At 40.3% G+C, this 19,352-nt stretch overlaps 2 protein-coding genes across 3 annotated transcripts in view; one reads left to right on the top strand and one right to left on the bottom strand.

Moving 5' to 3' along the window:
* The window catches only part of DSG2 (desmoglein 2), a 47,225-nt gene extending 39,824 nt beyond the window's left edge, over nucleotides 1-7,401 (bottom strand). The window contains exon 1 of the mRNA XM_045781872.2: nucleotides 7,303-7,401. Within this exon, the coding sequence (XP_045637828.2) occupies nucleotides 7,303-7,341 (39 nt within the window). The 5' untranslated portion in view covers nucleotides 7,342-7,401. The remainder of the gene's footprint in view (nucleotides 1-7,302) is intronic.
* A 47-nt stretch (nucleotides 7,402-7,448) lies between these two features.
* The window catches only part of DSC1 (desmocollin 1), a 325,511-nt gene continuing 313,607 nt past the window's right edge, over nucleotides 7,449-19,352 (top strand). For both annotated transcript variants that reach the window (XM_087869901.1, XM_087869902.1), the window contains exons 1-2: nucleotides 7,449-7,565; nucleotides 15,586-15,684. The gene's annotated coding sequence lies outside the window, so the exon portion shown is untranslated. The remainder of the gene's footprint in view (nucleotides 7,566-15,585; nucleotides 15,685-19,352) is intronic.

Genomic DNA, 19,352 nt, shown 5'->3' on the forward strand with positions numbered 1-19,352 from the left:
ATTTCCTCTTTGATTTCTTCATTGGCCCAAGGCTGTTTAGTAACATGTTTTAGTCTATATGTGTTTGTGTTTTTTCCAGTTGTCTTCTTGCAGTTGATTTCTAGTTTCATACCACTGTGGTCAGAAAATAATGCTTGATAGGATTTCAACCTTAAATTTATTGAGACTTGTTTTGTGGCCTAACATGTGATCTACCCTGGAGAATGTGCCATGTGTACTTGAGAAGAATGTGTATTCTGCTGTTTTTGGATAGAATGTTCTGCAATAATCTATTAAGTCCATCTGGTCTAATGTGTCATTCAAGGTCAATGTTTCCTTATTAATTTTGGGTCTAGATGATCCATCCCTTGATGTAAGCGGGGTGTTTAAGTCCCCTACTATTATTCTATTACCGTCAATTTCTCCCTCGGTGTCTGTTAATACTTGCTTTATATGTTTAGGTGCTCCTGTGTTGGGTGCATAAATATTTACAAGTGGTATATCTTCTTTTTTAATTGACCCTTTATCATTATGTGGTGCCCTTCTTTGTCTCTTGTTACACATTATGTTTTAAAGTCGATTTTGTCTGATGGAAGTATTGCTACCCAGCTTTCTTTCTGCTGCCATTTACATGGAATATGTTTTTCTATCTCTTCACTTTTAGTCTGTGTGTGTCCTTAGATCTGAAGTGAGTCTCTTGTAGGCAGCATATGGACAGGTCTTGGTACTTTTTATCCATTTACCACTCTGTATCTTTGGATTGGAGCATTTAGTCCATTTACATTTAAGGTAATTATTGATAGGTATGTATTTATTGCCATTTTAATTGTTTTCCCATTGTTTTTGTAGTTCTTTGTTCCTTTCTTCTTGTTCTCTTGTGACTTATGACTTTCTTTAGTGTTTTTGGAATACTTTCACTTTATTTTTTGTGTTTCTATTACAGGTTGTGGTTTGTGGTTACTATGAGGTTCATATATAACAATCTATGTATATAACTATCTATTTTAAGTTGGTGGTCACTTAAGTTTGAATGTTTTCTAAAAGCAATACATTTTTGCCCCCACCCCTCATGTTTTATGTTTTTGATGTGATATTTATACATTTATTTTATGCCTTCCTTAACTAATTATTATAGATATGGTTGATTTCACTAATGTTGTCCTCTTCTACCTATCTTGTTGCTGTCCCTTGTTGTGGAGGCTCTGTTCACCTAATTTTTAGATCCCCTTCACAGGGAATTATTCCATATATAGTCATAGATTTGCTGTGTCTGTGGGAGGAGGTGAGATCAGGATCTTCCTACACTGCCATCCGAACCCTCCTCCTAATTTTATTTTAATATATTTTTTTTTTTAGTTTGCATTGTAGGGAACTTGAAAGAATAATGGGATGGAGGAAGTTTAGAATAGGGAGAATTTGAACTCTCTTCTCATCTCATCTTTACCCAAATCTGCCCTCTCATTCTCCAATCAGCCAGGCAGCACTCACTTGACTGATGAAAATAATTCCCATGAAGGTGTGATTTTGATGTGAGACCTAGAAATGTCTGGCACAGAGCAGGTGCTCAATAATATTTGTTGAATGAATGAATGCATCAAGACTCAATCAACCACAGAGATCTTTGCATTTTCAAAAGAGAATAGAGATAAGTAAAATGAATCCTTTATTAGAACCTCTCACTATTTGTCTATCACCATTTCTCAGTGGGGGTACTATTGGCATTTCCACTAAGAAAAAATAATCATGAGTGGCCAATTCTTCTTGAAGGTTCTAAAGAATGCTGGAGGCTTAGCATCCCTGGATTTGAGGTACTAAATACCAGGATAATCCCGGGCCTTGTGACAACCAAAACGCACCTTCCAAACCCCCTGGCCCCCAATGTTTTCTTGAGAACCGTTGCTCCCAAGCCAACCCTCCTGCCAGGCTGCATCCTCCCTCAATTGTACGCTCTGTACTTTTCTGCCTGTCTTTGATCACAACATCCCAAATTTTGGAGCATCTCCTTTAAAAAAAAAAAAATGAGGAAAAACTAATCCTAATCAGTCACGTACTATCACTTCTTTCTTGACCCTTTCCTGACCAACTCAACCAAAATTAATTTTTTTATTTTCTTAATGATTGAATACCTCCCTAAATATGCTTACTTGTTAATTAGCCTTCTGTGGCTTCCCCTGGTATCAAGAAGGTTGCACTTATCTTTCTGCATGGGTTTTGTCTCACATTTATGTTCCCGCTAAATGAACTCCTTCACTTTTCCAAAGAACCACGCACCCTTGTCTTGAGACCTTCGCATATACTCTTTTCTCTACCTAGAACATTCTTCTCCCTCCTTCTCTTCATATCATCTTCTCAATAATTTATAATTATTCTCAGATCTTGGCTGGGATGTTCAGTGCTGGAGCTCCTTCTGTAGACTCCATAATATTATCTGTCTTTTATCATTATTCTTCTTACTATAACTCAATTGGAATTTAACCATTTAGTTGTTTACTAGACCAAAAAACAACATGAGGGCAGAACATGTCTGGCTTTTCATGGTCTCCCAATGTCCACAATGTTGTTTAAAATTGAGCAAGTCATTACTAAACAGTGGTCCTATACGGTTAGTTTCTACAGTTTCTTTTCTTGTCAGCATTACCATATTACACCATTAGACCATGGTATAAATCCTGGTGTCCTAGCTTCTTTTACTTTAATCACTAAGCTTTGCAAATAATAAAAATCTCAATAATTTTTAATAATTTGAAATAAACAAAAATAGTACAATGTCATATGTGGTATACATTTGATACTTAAAGATAACCTTAACTAAGAAAACAGTCTCTTATATATGGACTATATGTTTGAAAAGTGTTATTCAGCTCTTAAAATTTGTGGCACTTTGAAAAACAGAGGAAAAAAGCTGTGACTAAGAAATGCTCAAATTGTTCTAAAGCTCATTTATGAGTTCAATTAAAGTTTCTGATTTTTACTACAATTTGGCAGTTTAAAAATACCAGTCCCTATTCAATGTGTAATTTTTTTCCATATAAATATTTGTATGCTTCATTCATGAATAAACTGTTTTGTAAAATTTAGACCAGTAATTCTCACTATTATACAAGTCTGATAACTAGATTAACTGCAAAGTTTTTATCAATACATATTTCTGGACCTCAATCATGGGGATTTTAATTTAGCTCATCAGGTATGTGAATGTGTATAACTTTTTGTACAGTACTTCCCTCTAAGTTTATTATTAAAGAAATTTGTTAAGAGTTGACATTTTCCTAACCTATTAATTTTTAGAAACAAAAACAAATGTGAAAGCACGTTTACCTAAAATCCCTTCAAAATTTATCATCTAATTTATATGTGAATTTACTCTAAATTCTATTATCTAGTTGTATATTAAAACATCAAGCATAGCTCCAATGTTATTGATAATTTATAGTTGAACCTATTTGTTATGGCTTGAACTGTGTCTCTCAATAGAAGATATGATGAAGTCCTAACCCCCAATGTCTCAGAATGTAACCTTATTTGGAATCAGGGTCTTTGTGGATTTAACCAAGGTGAGGTCATCAGTGTGAGCCCTAATCCATTACAACCAGTGTCTTTATGAAAAGGGGAAATTTGGACATAGACTCAGACATGTGCAGAGGTAAGATGATAAGCGATATAGGAAGAATGTGACGTGAAGTTGGAGGATAGCAGTAAGGCATCTAAAAGGCAAGGAATGCCAGAGGTATTTGGCAAACTGCCGAACACTAGGAAGAGGCAAGGAAGTAAATCCACAGATTTCAGAGAGAACGTAGCCCTGCTGACACCTTGATTTCAGACTTCTAACATTGAGAACTGTGAAATGATAAATTTCTAATGTTTTAAGCCACCCAATTCTTGGTACTTTGTTACGGCAGGCCTAGCAAATTAATACACCAGTAGCTATAACTGTTCATAATACAATGTGTAATCACTGAATCCTTAAAATTTAGTTTGGTTTTTAAAAATAAGCTTAATTAGTCAAAGGCAAAATGGAGGCAACCATCAGAAAATCTCCCCCCAAGTGCCCTCTTCACCAGCAGTCTGGTGAAGCCTATGGACCCTTTCTCAGAATAATATTTTGAAATTTATGAAAGAAAAAAACCCACTGGATTATGAATGAATTCCATTACATCAAAATAGTCAGAATTGAAGAAAAACCAATTTGCGATGCAGTGACATTATGCACTTCATTTTCAACACAGTAATAAGATTTAGAAGTCTGTTAGTGATGAGAACAAATGGTATTTTCAGATAACTCCAGTATGATGTGACAAAATTTGTGACAAAGTCATAGGTACTGCTAATGCTAAGGAGTGTCTTTCTTACACTCATAATTTAAAGTAATGCTAAATTTCAGATAGAGATTTGTAAACACAGATATTTATTCCCAGCCATGTCTAAGGACCCTCTGAATTCTACCTGTGGAGCATTTGGTAGTTGGTGGATCCCAGGTAAAAAACTCTTGAAGAGGAAAGACTGTCATGAAATTGTTCCTATTTTCCAGTTTGATAGTTGGCCTAAATGACTGTGTGACAGTTATGCGGGTGTCACACAGTATCTCCTTTCTTGTGTGTCTCCCTGAACTGCAGAAGAAAGCTAAAGACAACAGGTCATAGACCCCCTTGCAGCTTAAGTTTTAAACGTGATTTAGGTTCAATCAATCAGCATTTATGTAAGATCTGAAAAAAGGAAGTAAAGTAGAAGCTATATGCATGCTGTCAAGCCTAGTATATAGGATGCAGGTGGGTTTTTGCAGCAATCTTATTACTGTTCTAGCGTCTATCACTAGATTAATGGATGCCAAGAGGCAGGGTCCTGGTACATTTAGTTGGCATGCATCCTAGTAAATGTGGCATGGTTCTGGACCTGGCAGCAAAAGTAGCATCCAGATCGTGGCACTTTCTACATTGTGGGATTGGCAGTGTTGGTTTCTGATCACAGGAGAGACGGCAGCTCCCTAAATGCTTGGGTTTGGCTGTGTGGCTTGGAAGGTATTACAGACCACTCAAAATGAAGTCTGCTTCCTCAATCCTTCTTATACTTAAGCAATCAACTTAGTGCCCTGAAATATATTCCCCTCTTGCTTTAACTAGCTAGAATGAATTCTGTTATCTGCAACTGAACTCTGACCCGTACAGCATACAATTTATATTCCCTTCTATAAAAGACCCATTTCCTCAAGAACTCCTTCCGACAGATGAGTTGCTTTCCATTCTTTACCAAAAGTATTACTTTCAACTTCAAACACCCGGGGGGCAAAATGCTCAACCGTCCACTGTTCTCTGACCAAAGATAAACATACTCAAATTTATACCACAAAAAGCATAACAGAAAATACAAAGAATAGTCTAGAATCTGTTCCAGTTCATTTAGTAATAATCACTTTATAAAGAAGTCAATTATTGTCTAGGAGAGTAAAAATACTGGATTGTTGGAATAGAAAATATGCATAAATTATTAGCTATTTATCCATAAATATATGTGACTTAGCCTGCTTGTTCTACCATTTGAGAATTAAGGCTATTCTTTTCCTGTGGGAAAGAAACTTAATATTTAACCCTCAAGGTAAGCCAGGTGCTATGTTATATGTTAGTGTGGTATACGACCTAGCCAGGAGGTGTCACAGTGAGGGAATTACTCTGTTATACTGGAAGACAAAAAGAAAATCCTAAATTGTCACAGAAAACTTTTATTAACAAAATGAACTTGATTGAAAATTACCCCAATGACTTCAGCAAAATTAAACGGATAAACAGTGCATGAAAATGCACTGGTGTGCCAAAGGTTTGGAGGTCTTAATTATGCTATTCCATGTGAGAGTTCACTGAAATCCCTAGATTGGATCAGCCATGCTTTTTTTCCTCCCTGTGATATACACACATAGACAAAAGAGGAAAAATATATTAATGTAATTAACTAATATCAACACTATGTAAATATATTAATATAAAAATAGACATATGTATTTTCCCCTCCTTCCTTGCAATTCTGGAAGTTAGAACTTTTATTTATTTATTTATTTATTTATTTATTTATTTTTAAAAGATTTTATTTATTTATTTGAGAGAGAGAGGGAGAGAGAGTGCAAGAGCATGAGCAGGGGTAAGGGCAGAGGGAGACGGAGAGGGAGAAGCAGGCTCCCCGCCGAGCAGGGAGGACCCTGGGACCCTGGGATCATGACCTGAGCCAAAGGCAGACCCTTAACGGACTGAGGCACCCAGGCACCCCTGAAGTTAGAACTTTTAATATAGAGAATGAACTTGTGTGGTTTAAAGAATTTTTTAATCATTATATAAGAAAACTGAGTATGACTTTGTATCTAATCTCTCTGAATATATATTTAAGTCTCAGGAAGGTGAACCCGCACTTATATTAGAGTAACTGTCACTTTATCAAAACTCACTTAGCAAAATCCCATAAGCCAGATACATTTCTTAATCATGAGCAATTCCTTTACCAAACAGAAAGCAAAGATACATAAAATCCAATCCGAGCACGGAAATCAAGCATAAGAAATGTGGCTCTGGAGACTCAACATTATTTTCCAATGGTTCAAGCCCTTTTCGTTAGTCTGAAAAGCCAATTTATGGCTCTGCACTTCGATTTTCTGTCACCTTACAAAATGAAAAAGATCTTCAAACTATTACATATGTTCATTATCTTTAACACCCGGAAATACTTTAGAACACCAACTTTGTGAGCTTTAAGTTAAAAGCATATGTGATTTTGACAGTAACGTGGCTTTAACAAACAAAAAAAGTAAACTCTGTAAAATGCGTTTTTAAAAAAACCGTATTTTTAGCCCTTTGTTGCCGTCTAGGGATAAAGGCGTTTCTCCGGTTTCTCGGGTTCACCACCGCGGACCGGATCGTGGAGAACGGCCCCGAACCTGCAGGAAGGCACGGCTGCTGCCGCTCCTGCCTCCATGTTGCCCGTCGGAGGGAGAAGGCTGCAAACAAAGCCCCGATCTCCGGGAAAAGTGCTCCGCGCGCCGGGCCCACGACACCGACGGATCACAGCCAGAGAAGGCGCTAGGGCCGGAGCGTGGCGGCCAGAAAAGCAGAACTTGAGGCAGGTTCCCACACGCCTGCGGAGACCCAGCGGCTTTTCCGAAGCCTGGAGGTTCGAGCTCGCCACAGCCTGCCCAGCCCTTCCCCACCTCGGCGCACAAAGAAGGAGCGCCGGGCGCCGGGCTCTGCTCTGGCGGAGGAAGGCAGGTCGGGGCGCGAGCTCGGCGCCCGCTCCCGCGCCCGCGCCCGCGCCCCCCCGGGGCTCCGCGTCCCCGCTGCCCGCACTTACCAGGAGAAGCAGCGCGGCGCCCTCCGCGCTCCGCGCCATCGCGCCCCCGCCTCCGCCGCGCCCTCGCCTCGGGCCGCTCGCCCTGCTCAGCACCGCCGGCTCCCCCGCGTCCCCGCCAGCGCGCCCCCGGCCCCGCCCCGGAGCACCCGCCCCGAGGGCCGCTCTTTGCGGCCGCGGTGCCGCCCTGCCCAGGGGCGTCGTGCCAGGTGTGGCCGCCGCGAGAAAAACGGAACCGGGAGCCCGCCCGAGCTGCTGGCGCTGAGGTGGGAATTCCTCGGAGGAGGGAGGCGCGCGGTGGACTCCCGCCCCCCGTTGCACACGCACCTGGGACCATGACGTCCCTGGGCTGGGGACTTTAGGTGGCAGGCCCCGCCCCGCCGTCCTCTCCTTCCCCGTCCCCTCCTCTCAGGAGAGTGGCCGGGACTAGGGAGGCTCCGGGTCACCCGGCGCCACTCTGCCTGAGCAGCGGCGGGCCGCCCGGCCCCGGCCCAACGGCAAAGCCTGCTCTCCGCAGCGAGACCTGCTGTGTCCGGAGAGGGTCCTCGGCCACCCAAGGCCGCTCAGGGGTACAGCGCCTTGTGCTTGTGCGCGGGCCCGGAGCTCAGGTGGCGCAGAGGAGACTGTGGCGCGGGCTCCTTCGTCCTCACTGCAGCCAGGGGTGCCTGGGGCCTGCTTTCAGCGAGCTCGGGTTCTGGAGCAGGATTTAGGTGGCTGGCTCTGTGAGGCTTCTTGCTTCTCCCCAATGCCCCTTCATTACTTCCAACAGGTTTGCAGTTTATCTGGTTAAGGGAGAAACAAAAATCACAGACGATCTAAGCAGACAGTTCTTTGACTCCTTGTTAACTAGACACAGCTAGGAGAATATTCTAGGGGTGTTAAGGGGAAGATAGACCCCTCGATATGATTTCCAAAATCTCTTACACAAAGAAAAACTAGAGGTCAGGATCCTTGCTCCAGTAGTTACTAGCGGTGTGACCTGGACAATCTCTCTGTGCCTTAGTTCCCAGTCTGTTCAATGGGATTAATAGCACCCAACACATAAGGCTGTTGTGAAGATTAAACCAGAAAATCCATGTGAAGCCTTCTGTGGTGTTTAGTACATCAGGTTCAATAAATGTAGTTGTTGGTAGTCTAATTATTATTGCAAGTGTAAATGTTAAGTTGAACTCCTCTTGAAAAACAGCACTGGAATCAACATCAGGTTGGGAAACTAAGAAAGGTTAACTATTGATGTTGGAGTAGTGGAAGAGCCTATGAAAGTATAAAGGGTTGGTATGCTGCTAGGAAGAGAAGTTTGGCATTCAGTTTGAACACAATAGCAGAGTTCCTTCTGTGGTCAAAAGTGCCCTCTTGTTCCTCTCCCTGTTTACCCTACCCTTCTCTCCCCAGCTCTGATCTTACCAGTTTTTCAGATGCAGTGCAGTTGGCATGTCCTCTTTGTCCCTTTCTTCCCTAACTGCCAAGGACCACTCCCTCTTTGAGTGGAGAGAACCACATTCTCCTCTATTTGGTTAGGGCTTAACTGCTGAATGACTTCTCTCATAGTATTATTTAAGTGTTAGTGATTAAGTAAGCAGAGGACTAAGTATCTAGGAAGAGTGTTTCATTTTCCGCTGTTTCCAGTGCCTAGAACAGTGCTGAGTACCAGCATTGGATGCATAATTCAATCAGGAAAGAAGTATGTCTTCTAGTTTCCATTCCTTTCTCTTGAGCTAGATGTGGGTGGTAGCACCTTGGTGATAATTCTCATTCCCCATCGCTGTGGGAAAACTCCTAAATAAACAAGACAGGCTTTACCAAAACACTTTCACAAATCAACCCTGGAGACTGTATATAAATCCCACCTAAAATTAGTTCTCTTGCACCTGAGTCCTATAGGCAACTACTTATGCCTTGTTATCAAGAGTTTGGTTTCTGTTTAGTAAAAAACATAATTGTAGCTTCCAGAATGAGAAAAAGCTAAGCCAAATTTTATTTCTATTGAATTGTTCACCTTCCCCAGAGGCTGACAAAGTCAGTTTCAGTGTCGTATTCTTTTATAAGACATTTATTCAAAGGCTTTGAGAGAAGGTATCAATACGTGCATTATCCAGTGCCATAGTATGTCATTCTTGAAATCGTTCCCCTTTAAAAACTGTGAAACTTATGACTCAGTGTGTTGAAGGTACTTGTTGAAGAGTCAGGTGAAACAGCTAGTTCTATAGCTCCTGACTTCTTTCTCCTGGCATGAGAGTAATCTATTTCATAAATCTGTACACAGGAACAAATGTCGTTACCAACGAAGCACTTGATTGCCTTAAAATAAATTGAGTGTTAACAAGATGTGAAAGATTTAACTTACAGGGTTTTCCCCCTAAATTAGTTGAACATTATGGTAAATGCACTTTTCTTAAAACATGTACTTATAAAAAAAAAACCAAAAACATGTACTTGTAATGTACCATTTCGAATTATACTTTGTGCAAATAATTAGCTTTAATGTCTAGATATATTCAAAATACCTACCTGAGTTATGTTTCCCACAATACTTTGCTTTACACATACACACAGACAAGAATAAGTTTCAAGTGATTGGCTTATTATCTCATCTCTTAATATTACCTAAAACATAAAAATTGTGTAAAAACAAAAATTAATGTGTCCTTTATCTACTATCACTGGCTTTTTACTCCTGACACATTCCAGCATCAAGGAACACTTTATGTATCAACAGTTCTTGGCAAATAGTTTGATAGAAGGCTGACCCTTTAAATCCACTGAAAATCCCAATGAGTGTATTAAAATTAATGTCAAAGAGGTGAGAGCTAAATTGGGCGATTTCTGATTTTTAAGTCATAATGTATGGCCATTACAGCATAAAAAATGGTCATTATGGTCAGGAGGCTTACTTCTAGAACATCTATAGATAATGGGTATGTAGATACAAGAAAAAATATGAAATACCTCTACATAACGTGAAAAGAGCAGAAAAAGAAGGAATCTCTTTTCTGGTGTAACTCCACTCATTTATTCCTTCGTTTATTCAACATTTAGCTTGTCCCTGTTCACCAAACATTTCATTTGCATTTTATTGGGAATACAAAGGTAAGTAAGTATTTCTTCATCCCAAGAAATAAAAATAGGTACTTATGAAATAATATAACTACAGAACTTAAAAGCTATTATAAATGCAGTGGTAGAACTATATGCAGGGTATAATGCAAACCTAGGGAAGACAGTACCTAACTCACACTGAGGACAATGATATTAGAGAAGGCTTTTGGTAGGGACTGTGGGGGTGGTGTGGTGAGCTGATTCTTAAAGGATGAATAATTGTGAAGGAGACACTGAACGTGCCAGGACAGAGTAACTCAAAACATAGACACTGTTGGTGGAGAGTCAGGGGCTTCAGATTTCTGTGAAGAAAGCATTCTTTTCATCACATGTTAACACCAACAGGGGAGTCAGAAGTAAAAGCTTCTTTTTTTTTTTCCGTAAAAATTGTGTTGAGGTATTAGAGCACTATCCAATTAGAAAAGTCCAGCACGTAGCTTGAAATGAGAAGGAAAACACAATTGCAGGTAGATTTAGGGAGCGGAAATAATCATCTAATTTTCTTTCTTTTTCCATCCGTTTCTTACGGCCCGCCCCCCTGTTAAATGCTAATGTTTTTTTTAGTTCTTTCCTTCTTTTCTTCTCACTTGGTACTGAGATGATTCTATAGGGACTCTCTTTGTGCAAGCTTTGTCTCCTGAGCTTCAAACATGGGAATATTGCCATTTGGATATTTCATGGGGACCTCAAAGTACCATAATAATTTTGTAGGGATGTCAAACTCACAAACTGAAAAAAAAAAAAAAAGATCTCTGCAATCCCTCTACACCTCTCCAATTCAAGCTTACAACTTCCTCATATGCTTCTCACATGCCTTGTCAAGTTGGCCACCCAAGCCAAGAACATGAGAGTCATTCTCTATTCAACTTTTTCCATACTCTCCATCTCCAATTAGTTACCTTTCCCTTCATTCTCTGTGGTTCTGTTTGAAATGATTCATACAACCTTTGTAGCAGCAATCACATTGTGGCTCATGGTGATTTCATCCATGTCTGCTACTCCACCCATTTCTCTCTCTCAAGACTGTTAGTACTTAGAAAGCAGAGGCCATATCATATTCATAGTGGGTCCAGCCTCTAGTATCTAGCAAATATTTGCGATCAATAAAGATTGAACTAAGCCCACATACTAGAAGGAACTGATTATAAGTAAAAAGCAGTATAATTAAGGGAAGGTGTTTGAAATATGCACTGTGGATGAATTAATGGTGGATCTGGTCAGAAAATGTTGGTTGGGATCGTGTGTGTGTGTGTGTGTGTGTGTTTCATATGCACACATGCATGCACGCATATACATACACATGTGTTGGTCTGTGTATGTGTGTTTTCCCCAACCACACTGCAGCTCAAGCACAGGAGAAGGATGGCGGATGGTGATGTGACTTAGGGTTGTAGAGTGGCCTGGCTGATAGTTAAGAGGTGTGTCAGTATACATGTGAAACTCAGTGTGGCATGAGGGGATGGACAGAATGAAGCTGGAGGAGTTTAGGGGCCAGTTGAGAAGCCAGTGTATTACATTGGATGTGGAGAAATGGGAGAGGATCCCCCTTCCCCTTAATCCTGGGGAAGGAGCCCTGGTCCTTTTCCACAGAAGCCAAGGCAGGAGCGACATCACAGCCACTAGAGTCAGGATGTTGAGATTCTCATGGACTTTCCAGTTAGACGGATCAAGAGCCACCTCCGCCTTGGGCAGTGAGAGAGGAGAGCTGGCCAATTTGGGTGGAGGATGGCTTTATTGCCTTTCTGAGCTAGAACTTACAGACTAATAATCAAAGCCTAGCAGACTGCAAGCCCTGTGGTCTCGCACAGAGAAGCCAGCACGTCCGTAATGAACAGTCGCCACACTTGGGGCAGCAACAGTCAGCCCTGAGAGCACAGCTGTGGACACCAACACCCTGACAGAGCGAGAGCGCCCCATGCAGTGAGTCACAGTGTAACTGAGCTGTTCCCTACAGGCTCCTCCTTGCAAGTCAATATACGGGGATTGGCTGGATGCAAAGTCCCTGAACCAAATGGCTGAAGGAGATCCTTAACGTTGTTCACAGGGCAGAGGAGAATTAGTGGGGGATGTTACAATCCCAAAATACTGTTTGGCTCAGCCAGAAAACCAAACTTGTCTACTCTTGGGTCTAAGTAGAGTACTGATGACATCTTAAGAGATTTTTTTTTTTTTTGAAATGAATCACACTAGTTTTAAAATGTGATAGGACTAGAATAATGCTGGGTGGCAGTGTGCACAAAGCCCCAGTGTCTAGGAAGCCTCAACAAGCCCTGGTGTCCCATCAGATGCCCCTCCCTCCCAATGACTAACGTCTGGAATCCTTTAGCTGAAGGTTCCCTTAGCCATTATGTGCATCATGCTGGGAGAGTGGCATGTGAATCTCTTATCAGTCATTTACACCATAGCAGATACCAGTTTGGCCAGGCATGCTCCACCTCGGAGCCTTTGCACTCTCTGTTCCTTTTCCCTAGAAGGTTCTGTTCTAGACATGTACAATGTTTACTCCCTCACCCTTCACTTTTTGTGCCCCTCAAATATTACCCTATTGGCGAGGCCTTCTCTGAACACTCATTTACAAATCAAATTACTCCCACCCCCAGAGCGCCCCTTCCCTGCTTCATTTTTCTTCCTGGCACATCACAATCTAAAAGACTAAGCATTTATGTATTATCCGTTGCCATTTACGAGCATGTAAACTTCAGGAGGGCCGGGGGTTTTCTCTGTGAACTGCTGTGTGTACAGAACATAGAACCTTGCCTGAGCCTTTGTATGTCTTCAGTAAATATTAGTTGAATGTGGGAATGAATGAATAATTGAAAATATTTTCGAGTTATTTTGGAGGCGAGGGTGTGGGTGTGCGCATGCGTGTGTGGGTGCGCCTTTAAAGTGAGAGTAAAGGGGAAAGAACAAGAGACAGTTATATTCCTGGAAGGATGTCAGTAAATGTCTCCAAACTAAGGTGGACAAAAATCACTCTCCCTCACCATTTTATCAAGGATGGGCCTTGCTAAGGCTGGCTGAACAGCGTGAAGTGAAGAAGTACAGAGGCCAGTAGAGAACATTGCTGTGTTAAGACTCCCTTCCTTGCAGGGAGGACAAAGTGCAAAACCATAAAACATATGGAAAGTCTCTTGCCTTCTGGAGCTGAACAAAGCAAGCATTCATTAACAGGAGTGTGACACTTGGGAATGTTGATTTTATCTAGTCAACTACATTTTCTGTCTTTTTAAAGTTGGCTCCACACCCAGTGTGGGGCTTGAACCCAGAACCTTGAGATCAAGAGTAGCATGCTTACTGACTGAGCCAGCCAGATGCCCCCCAACTACAGTTTCTGAAAAAAAAAAAAATTCAGAATAAGTTTCTGGCTTTGGTTTTACCCCAGGATTTGTTTATGAGAATTCTTGGAAAGGTAAGGGAAATAGCAGTGGCTGGGGACGATCGGAGGAGAGTATTTGGCTGTTAACAGCATCTCTGGACTGGAATCTATCCCCAGCATGACAGGACTTGCCGAGCTTACAGGCAGGGATGGGAGTGTTTACTGAGGGTGTCAGGCAAAAGCCATCACGCTGACTCAATGTGACTAATGAGCCTATGGAAATACACAGAGAAAAACCCTCAGAAGACAGAAAAGAGTACTGGTTTCTTGGCAGTTGTTTCATTCATTTGCATGTAGGCAAGGGAAGTTCTTATGTGTAAGGAAAAGATGAAATGAAGTGATTCAATAGTTTTGGAGAGCAAACTTGGAAGTATACCATTGGTTGTTAAAGATCTTTCAAAATAATCTGGAGTGATATTATAAATACCTTAGTAGAGAGAAGCAGAATCCCCAAAACAGTGAACAATTTTCATTTTAAAGAAAAAACAAGGATCTGAGGAAATGAAATCACTCATTTTAGTTACCTTTCAGTATTCCTCTTGGTGGTGGTGGTTTTTTATTTCAGTACCATACCAGTCGATGTGGTAATCTTAATAATCAAGCTCTGTAATTTGTGAATGGCTTACTTGTTAAAATGATTAGAGCACATTTAAAGTTATTCAATAATGATCTTACTTACTTGCATTTTGACATCCATGTCGGGTGGAGAGAGTTGATTCCAGCTGGGAAGACCAGTGCAGCCTCAAGGTGATCTTGTCCACAGGAGGATGTGAGCTTGTGAATGTTGTCTGTCACACATGTCATGGAGAAAAAAAATATGGGGAACCACTATTTGGGAACACGTTTACATGAGCTGTGCTGACTAAAAGTTATAATGTTGTTATTCTTGAGTCCTAAATTAGATACTGTGAATGGCAGATTATACATGTAGTAACTTTACTTTTGTAACAAAAATAATCGAAAAACTCAATATGATAAAAAATAATATAATTAACTCAGTTACATCTATTATACACCCAGGGAATTGGAGAGTTGAAGCAGTCTTTCGGATATAAGAAAAGAGATTCAAAATGTCTCTAGTGCCTAAGCATTTTAGGAAGATGTTTGTTTTTAGGTTTTATGTATTTAAGTCATCTCTACACCCAACATGGGGCTTGAACTCACGACCCTGAGTTCAAGAGTCAGGTGCTCTACTGACTGAGCCAGGCAGGCGCCCTGTTTTTAGAACTGTTTTGTTTGAGCTGTACATTTTTTCTTTTTTTTAGTTTTTGTTTTTGTTTTGGTGGTAGACCAAATTTAAATTTCACCCCCCTCTCTAGTTCCCACTTAGAGATTTTATTAGACAGAAATATGTTCAAATGCTAAGCAAACCAGTTAAGCAAAACATTGGTACAAAGAAGGCAATGGAAGGGGTCCCTGGGTGGCTCAGTGGTGAAGCGTCTGCCTTTGGCTCAGGGCGTGATCCCAGCGTTCTGGGATCGAGCCCCACATCAGGCTCCTCCGCTGGGAGCCTGCTTCTTCCTCTCCCACTCCCCTGCTTGTGTTCCCTCTCTCGCTGGCTGTCTCTCTCTCTGTCAAATAAATAAATAAAATATTTTAAAAAAAAAGAAGGCAATGGAAAAAAATTACTCTTGAAAAATTAGCTTTAAATATCACAGTGACTTACTAGCATCTCTAAGGACAATTGTGGTTAAAGATTTTTTTAAAATTCCTAATGATCATCATGAACATTAATATATGCCTTGAAAGCAGACCTCTTGTTTGACTAGGCAATTGTCTGCTAATTTACTATGACATTTTTTTTTTTTTTTTAGGTGGACCTCTCTTAACTTTTACTGAAACAATATCTGAATGATGTCATACTTTGGGGAAAGTCACACCCTTTTCATGTAGAATCAGCTACAATAGAGGAGGTAAGTCAGTCAACAAAGACTTCTTGTGACTAATTCTTCTTTGGGTATGAAAGAGGAAGAGAGTGTATCATCATCATACTTCTTTCTTAATTTTAGGATTAGAGCATTCATCTGAAGTAATCAGGACATTTGATGACAAGTCAAAAAATTAAGCAGAGCAGTATTACAGGGAAGACTTAGAGGTGAACAAAGGAAAACCCATGTGAAAGCTCATGTAAAGAATTGCCTTATGGTTCATAAAAGTGCCATTGTGAGTTTCCATTGTTTGGCACTGTGGGAGAATCAGCCTACATGTTGGAATTTTCAATAGTTGGAATCTTAAGTCTATAGAGTATGGTTTATTGTTCTTTATACCTTCGATTTTCACCTGAGAAGTATGAATAAGCTGTCTGAAACACAAAAAAATCAGAGGAAGATTGTGGCTTCTAGGTTTTCAGGAATAATTAGATAGTGGGACTTCTACGGAACATTTTATTTACTTTTATTTCTTAGAGACTAGATCCATTGGGTCAGTTCATCAGAATGTGAAACCTGAGTCCCAGGTGTGCTCTGGGCCCTACATGGACAGATACAAAATATGTGATTTGAGAGACCCTGGAAAGTGTATATGCTTAAAACACCTCACCTCTTGACCTTTGACCTAATGTTAATGGAATATCACTTTGTTTTCTAAGTGAAGAGTTATCTTAAGTATTAAAGACATATACTCCAAGGAGGAATAATAAAGTTCTCCTGTGATTTATACTTGATCTTGAATTAACCTATCAAAACAATTTAAGAACCTATCAACTAGTTATGGTCAGCTTTTTAAAGGAAGCAGGAAAGTAGTGATTACCAAAACATTAGGCATATCATGTTCTAGAAATAAGGTAAAAAAAATGCAAAGGAAAAGACAAATTTCATTTCCTTCCGTTTTATGTTGGGTAACTAGTTTTTACAAATAAATCTCTTTTTTACCTGGCTACCAACTTGACACCAGATATCATAGAAACTGAATGTAAAGTGTGGTCTCTTTTGTGTGTGCAGTAATTGCTATTCTATTAGCGTTACCCAGCACATGGATACTACTGAAGGTTGGGTTAAGAGCATTATTCTTTTCATGCTAATTTTCAAGTAACTTTTTTCCCCCAAAGCCACCTGGCTGCCCCGTTCTACTGGTGAAAATGATGTGATTAGAACTCTTAGGGGGTGCCTGGGTGGTTAAGCATCCAACTGTTGATCTCAGCTCAGGTCTTGATCTCAGGGTCCTGAGTTCAAGCCCTGCATTGGGCTCCACGCTGGGTGTGACTACTTAAAAAAAAATAGAACTCTTAGGGAAAAAAGCTCTCCACTCTGCCCTTTTCCAAGGAAGCTCAACTGAAAAACTATAATCATCTGGTGATTCTCATCATTTTGGCTACATAAGATAATAATTTGATCTGAATGAATTTGTCTCTCTTTGCTTGTGGGTTCAGAGGAGTTTCCAATGTGGAGTGGCCTAGCCAGGACAAGCCTGGTGAATGAGGCAAAAGATTAGTGAAAAAGAAATATTATAGTGGCAGTTTGGAGTCACAGGAAGAGAATTAGCCTAGTCAATTCTTAACTTGATCAACAAGTTGCTTTTCAGCCTGTTTGAACATCTAAGACAAGACTTTGGATCAGATAATATAGATGTTTTGAGTTTGTATGGTTTCAATACGTTGTATGTCAGTACTCTTAACTTTGAGTTGAGTTCATTTTGAAGATTTAAACTATAATGATAAAAACAATACAAAAAATAGCAATCTTCATGAGTACTTACTGTGTCCTAAGTGCATGCTTGCCACCTGTTTACAGAAACCTCATGATATAGGTAAGGACTGTTATTTCCATAATAATAGTCCAGAGAGGTACAAAGAGGTTAAGTAACTTGCCCAAGGACACACAGCTAGGAAGTGGTAAAGCTGGGGTTTGAACTCAACTAGTTGTCTCCAAAGCTTGAACTCTTAACTGTTAACTTAAAACACACAATTAAAAAACAAATCACATTGGGGCGCCTGGGTGGCACAGCGGTTAAGCGTCTGCCTTCAGCTCAGGGCGTGATCCCAGCGTTATGGGATCGAGCCCCACATCAGGCTCCTCCGCTATGAGCCTGCTTCTTCCTCTCCCACTCCCCCTGCTTGTGTTCCCTCTCTCGCTGGCTATTTCTATCTCTGTCGAATAAATAAATAAAATCTTTAAGAAAAAAAAAAAACAACAAATCACGTTAAAAAAATTCAAATTTATCTTTTGTTAATCCTTAAAACATAATACAGTTATTTTGATCGACTAATAGATGGAATGGCATTTTATAATTTTCTCATAGGCCCTTGAGTAGTAGCTTTGATTTTGTGCAAAGTTTAGCAGGTTTTCTTTGCCCGACAACTCAATGTCTCCTATCAAAATATTCAACAACATCTCCTGACTTGTTCTTTCAGTGGAGACATCCTTTCCTAGCCAGAGTTGGCAGAAGTAGCAATTGCATGTGTTGGCTTGTTCTGGAGGCTCTGGGGTGCAATAGGGTTGCATAGAGTAGAAGAGCGTCTATCACCTTGGCAGCAAATGTCTTTGTTGTTGGTTTGCCTCTTTGAAAGCATTTCCAAAGACCAGCACAACAGACCCTTCTGTTGCAGGGTGCAAGAAAGTGTAAGGAGGAAGAGCGGCACGTGAGGAGATCAACTTATATTTCAACTGTAGCAGGCATAACTTATAAGGAAAAATTCATAGCAATTTATAAGAGCTGAGAGGAAGAGGGAAGATGCAGAAAGAAATATTGTCAGAACTATTAGAGTGAGTGTTTATTACATATTAAATTTTTTTGTCATTACATGATGAATGTATATAACTTGATGAGTTTGGAGGTAAGTATACACCTATGAAAGCATCACCAGTCTATGCCATGAACCTATTCATCCCCTCCAAAAGTTTTCTCCTTCTCTCTTATTTATTATTATTATTATTATTATTATTATTATTATTATTATTATTAGTGACGAGAACACTTAACATAAGATTTACCCTCTTAGCAAAGTTTAGGCATACAATACAGTATTGCTAACTATAGGTTCTGTGCTGTCCAGTAGATCTCTAGGACTTATTCATCTTGTCTAGGTGAAACCCTGTGCTCTTTGACTAATACTTCCACTTCCTATGACACAGTCTACTAATCTAAAGTTGTGGATGTCAGCCCTGGATGAGGATAGTTAAGAGTTTGCTCAAACGAGGTCTTTTCATTATGTCTTACCTGAAGAAAGTTAGGTGGGGAATCTAGGTGATTCTTTTCTTTTTAATAATAAATCCGGAGAGCAGACTGTGCATGCAGAAATTTTATATCTGCAACACAAATCAAGCATTAGTGTCTGCTCCATGGCTCGGAGGATGGAAAGACTCTCTTCAGCTCCACAAAGCTACTTGCTTACCTGAGTGTGTGTGTGTGTGTGTGTGTGTGTGTGTGTGTGTGTGCATGTGCACGCATGCGCATTACCTCCAGGTTAGGACCACATAAATCTTACTATCAACATAGTCAGTTGGACATGGGAAGACATGATTGAAGTTAATCTCACTTTCTGTGTTTAAATACTCATTTTTGGCTTAGTTACAATGCCTTTTTGCAGGAGTGGAAACCATGTCATTATCCCATTTAAATAAATACAAGATTACCTGATTCTGTG

Source organism: Ursus americanus, chromosome 19 (assembly GCF_024610735.1).
Source record: "Ursus americanus isolate L20-20 chromosome 19, mUrsAme1.1.p, whole genome shotgun sequence".
In the NCBI taxonomy this organism is placed as follows: Eukaryota; Metazoa; Chordata; class Mammalia; order Carnivora; family Ursidae; genus Ursus; species Ursus americanus.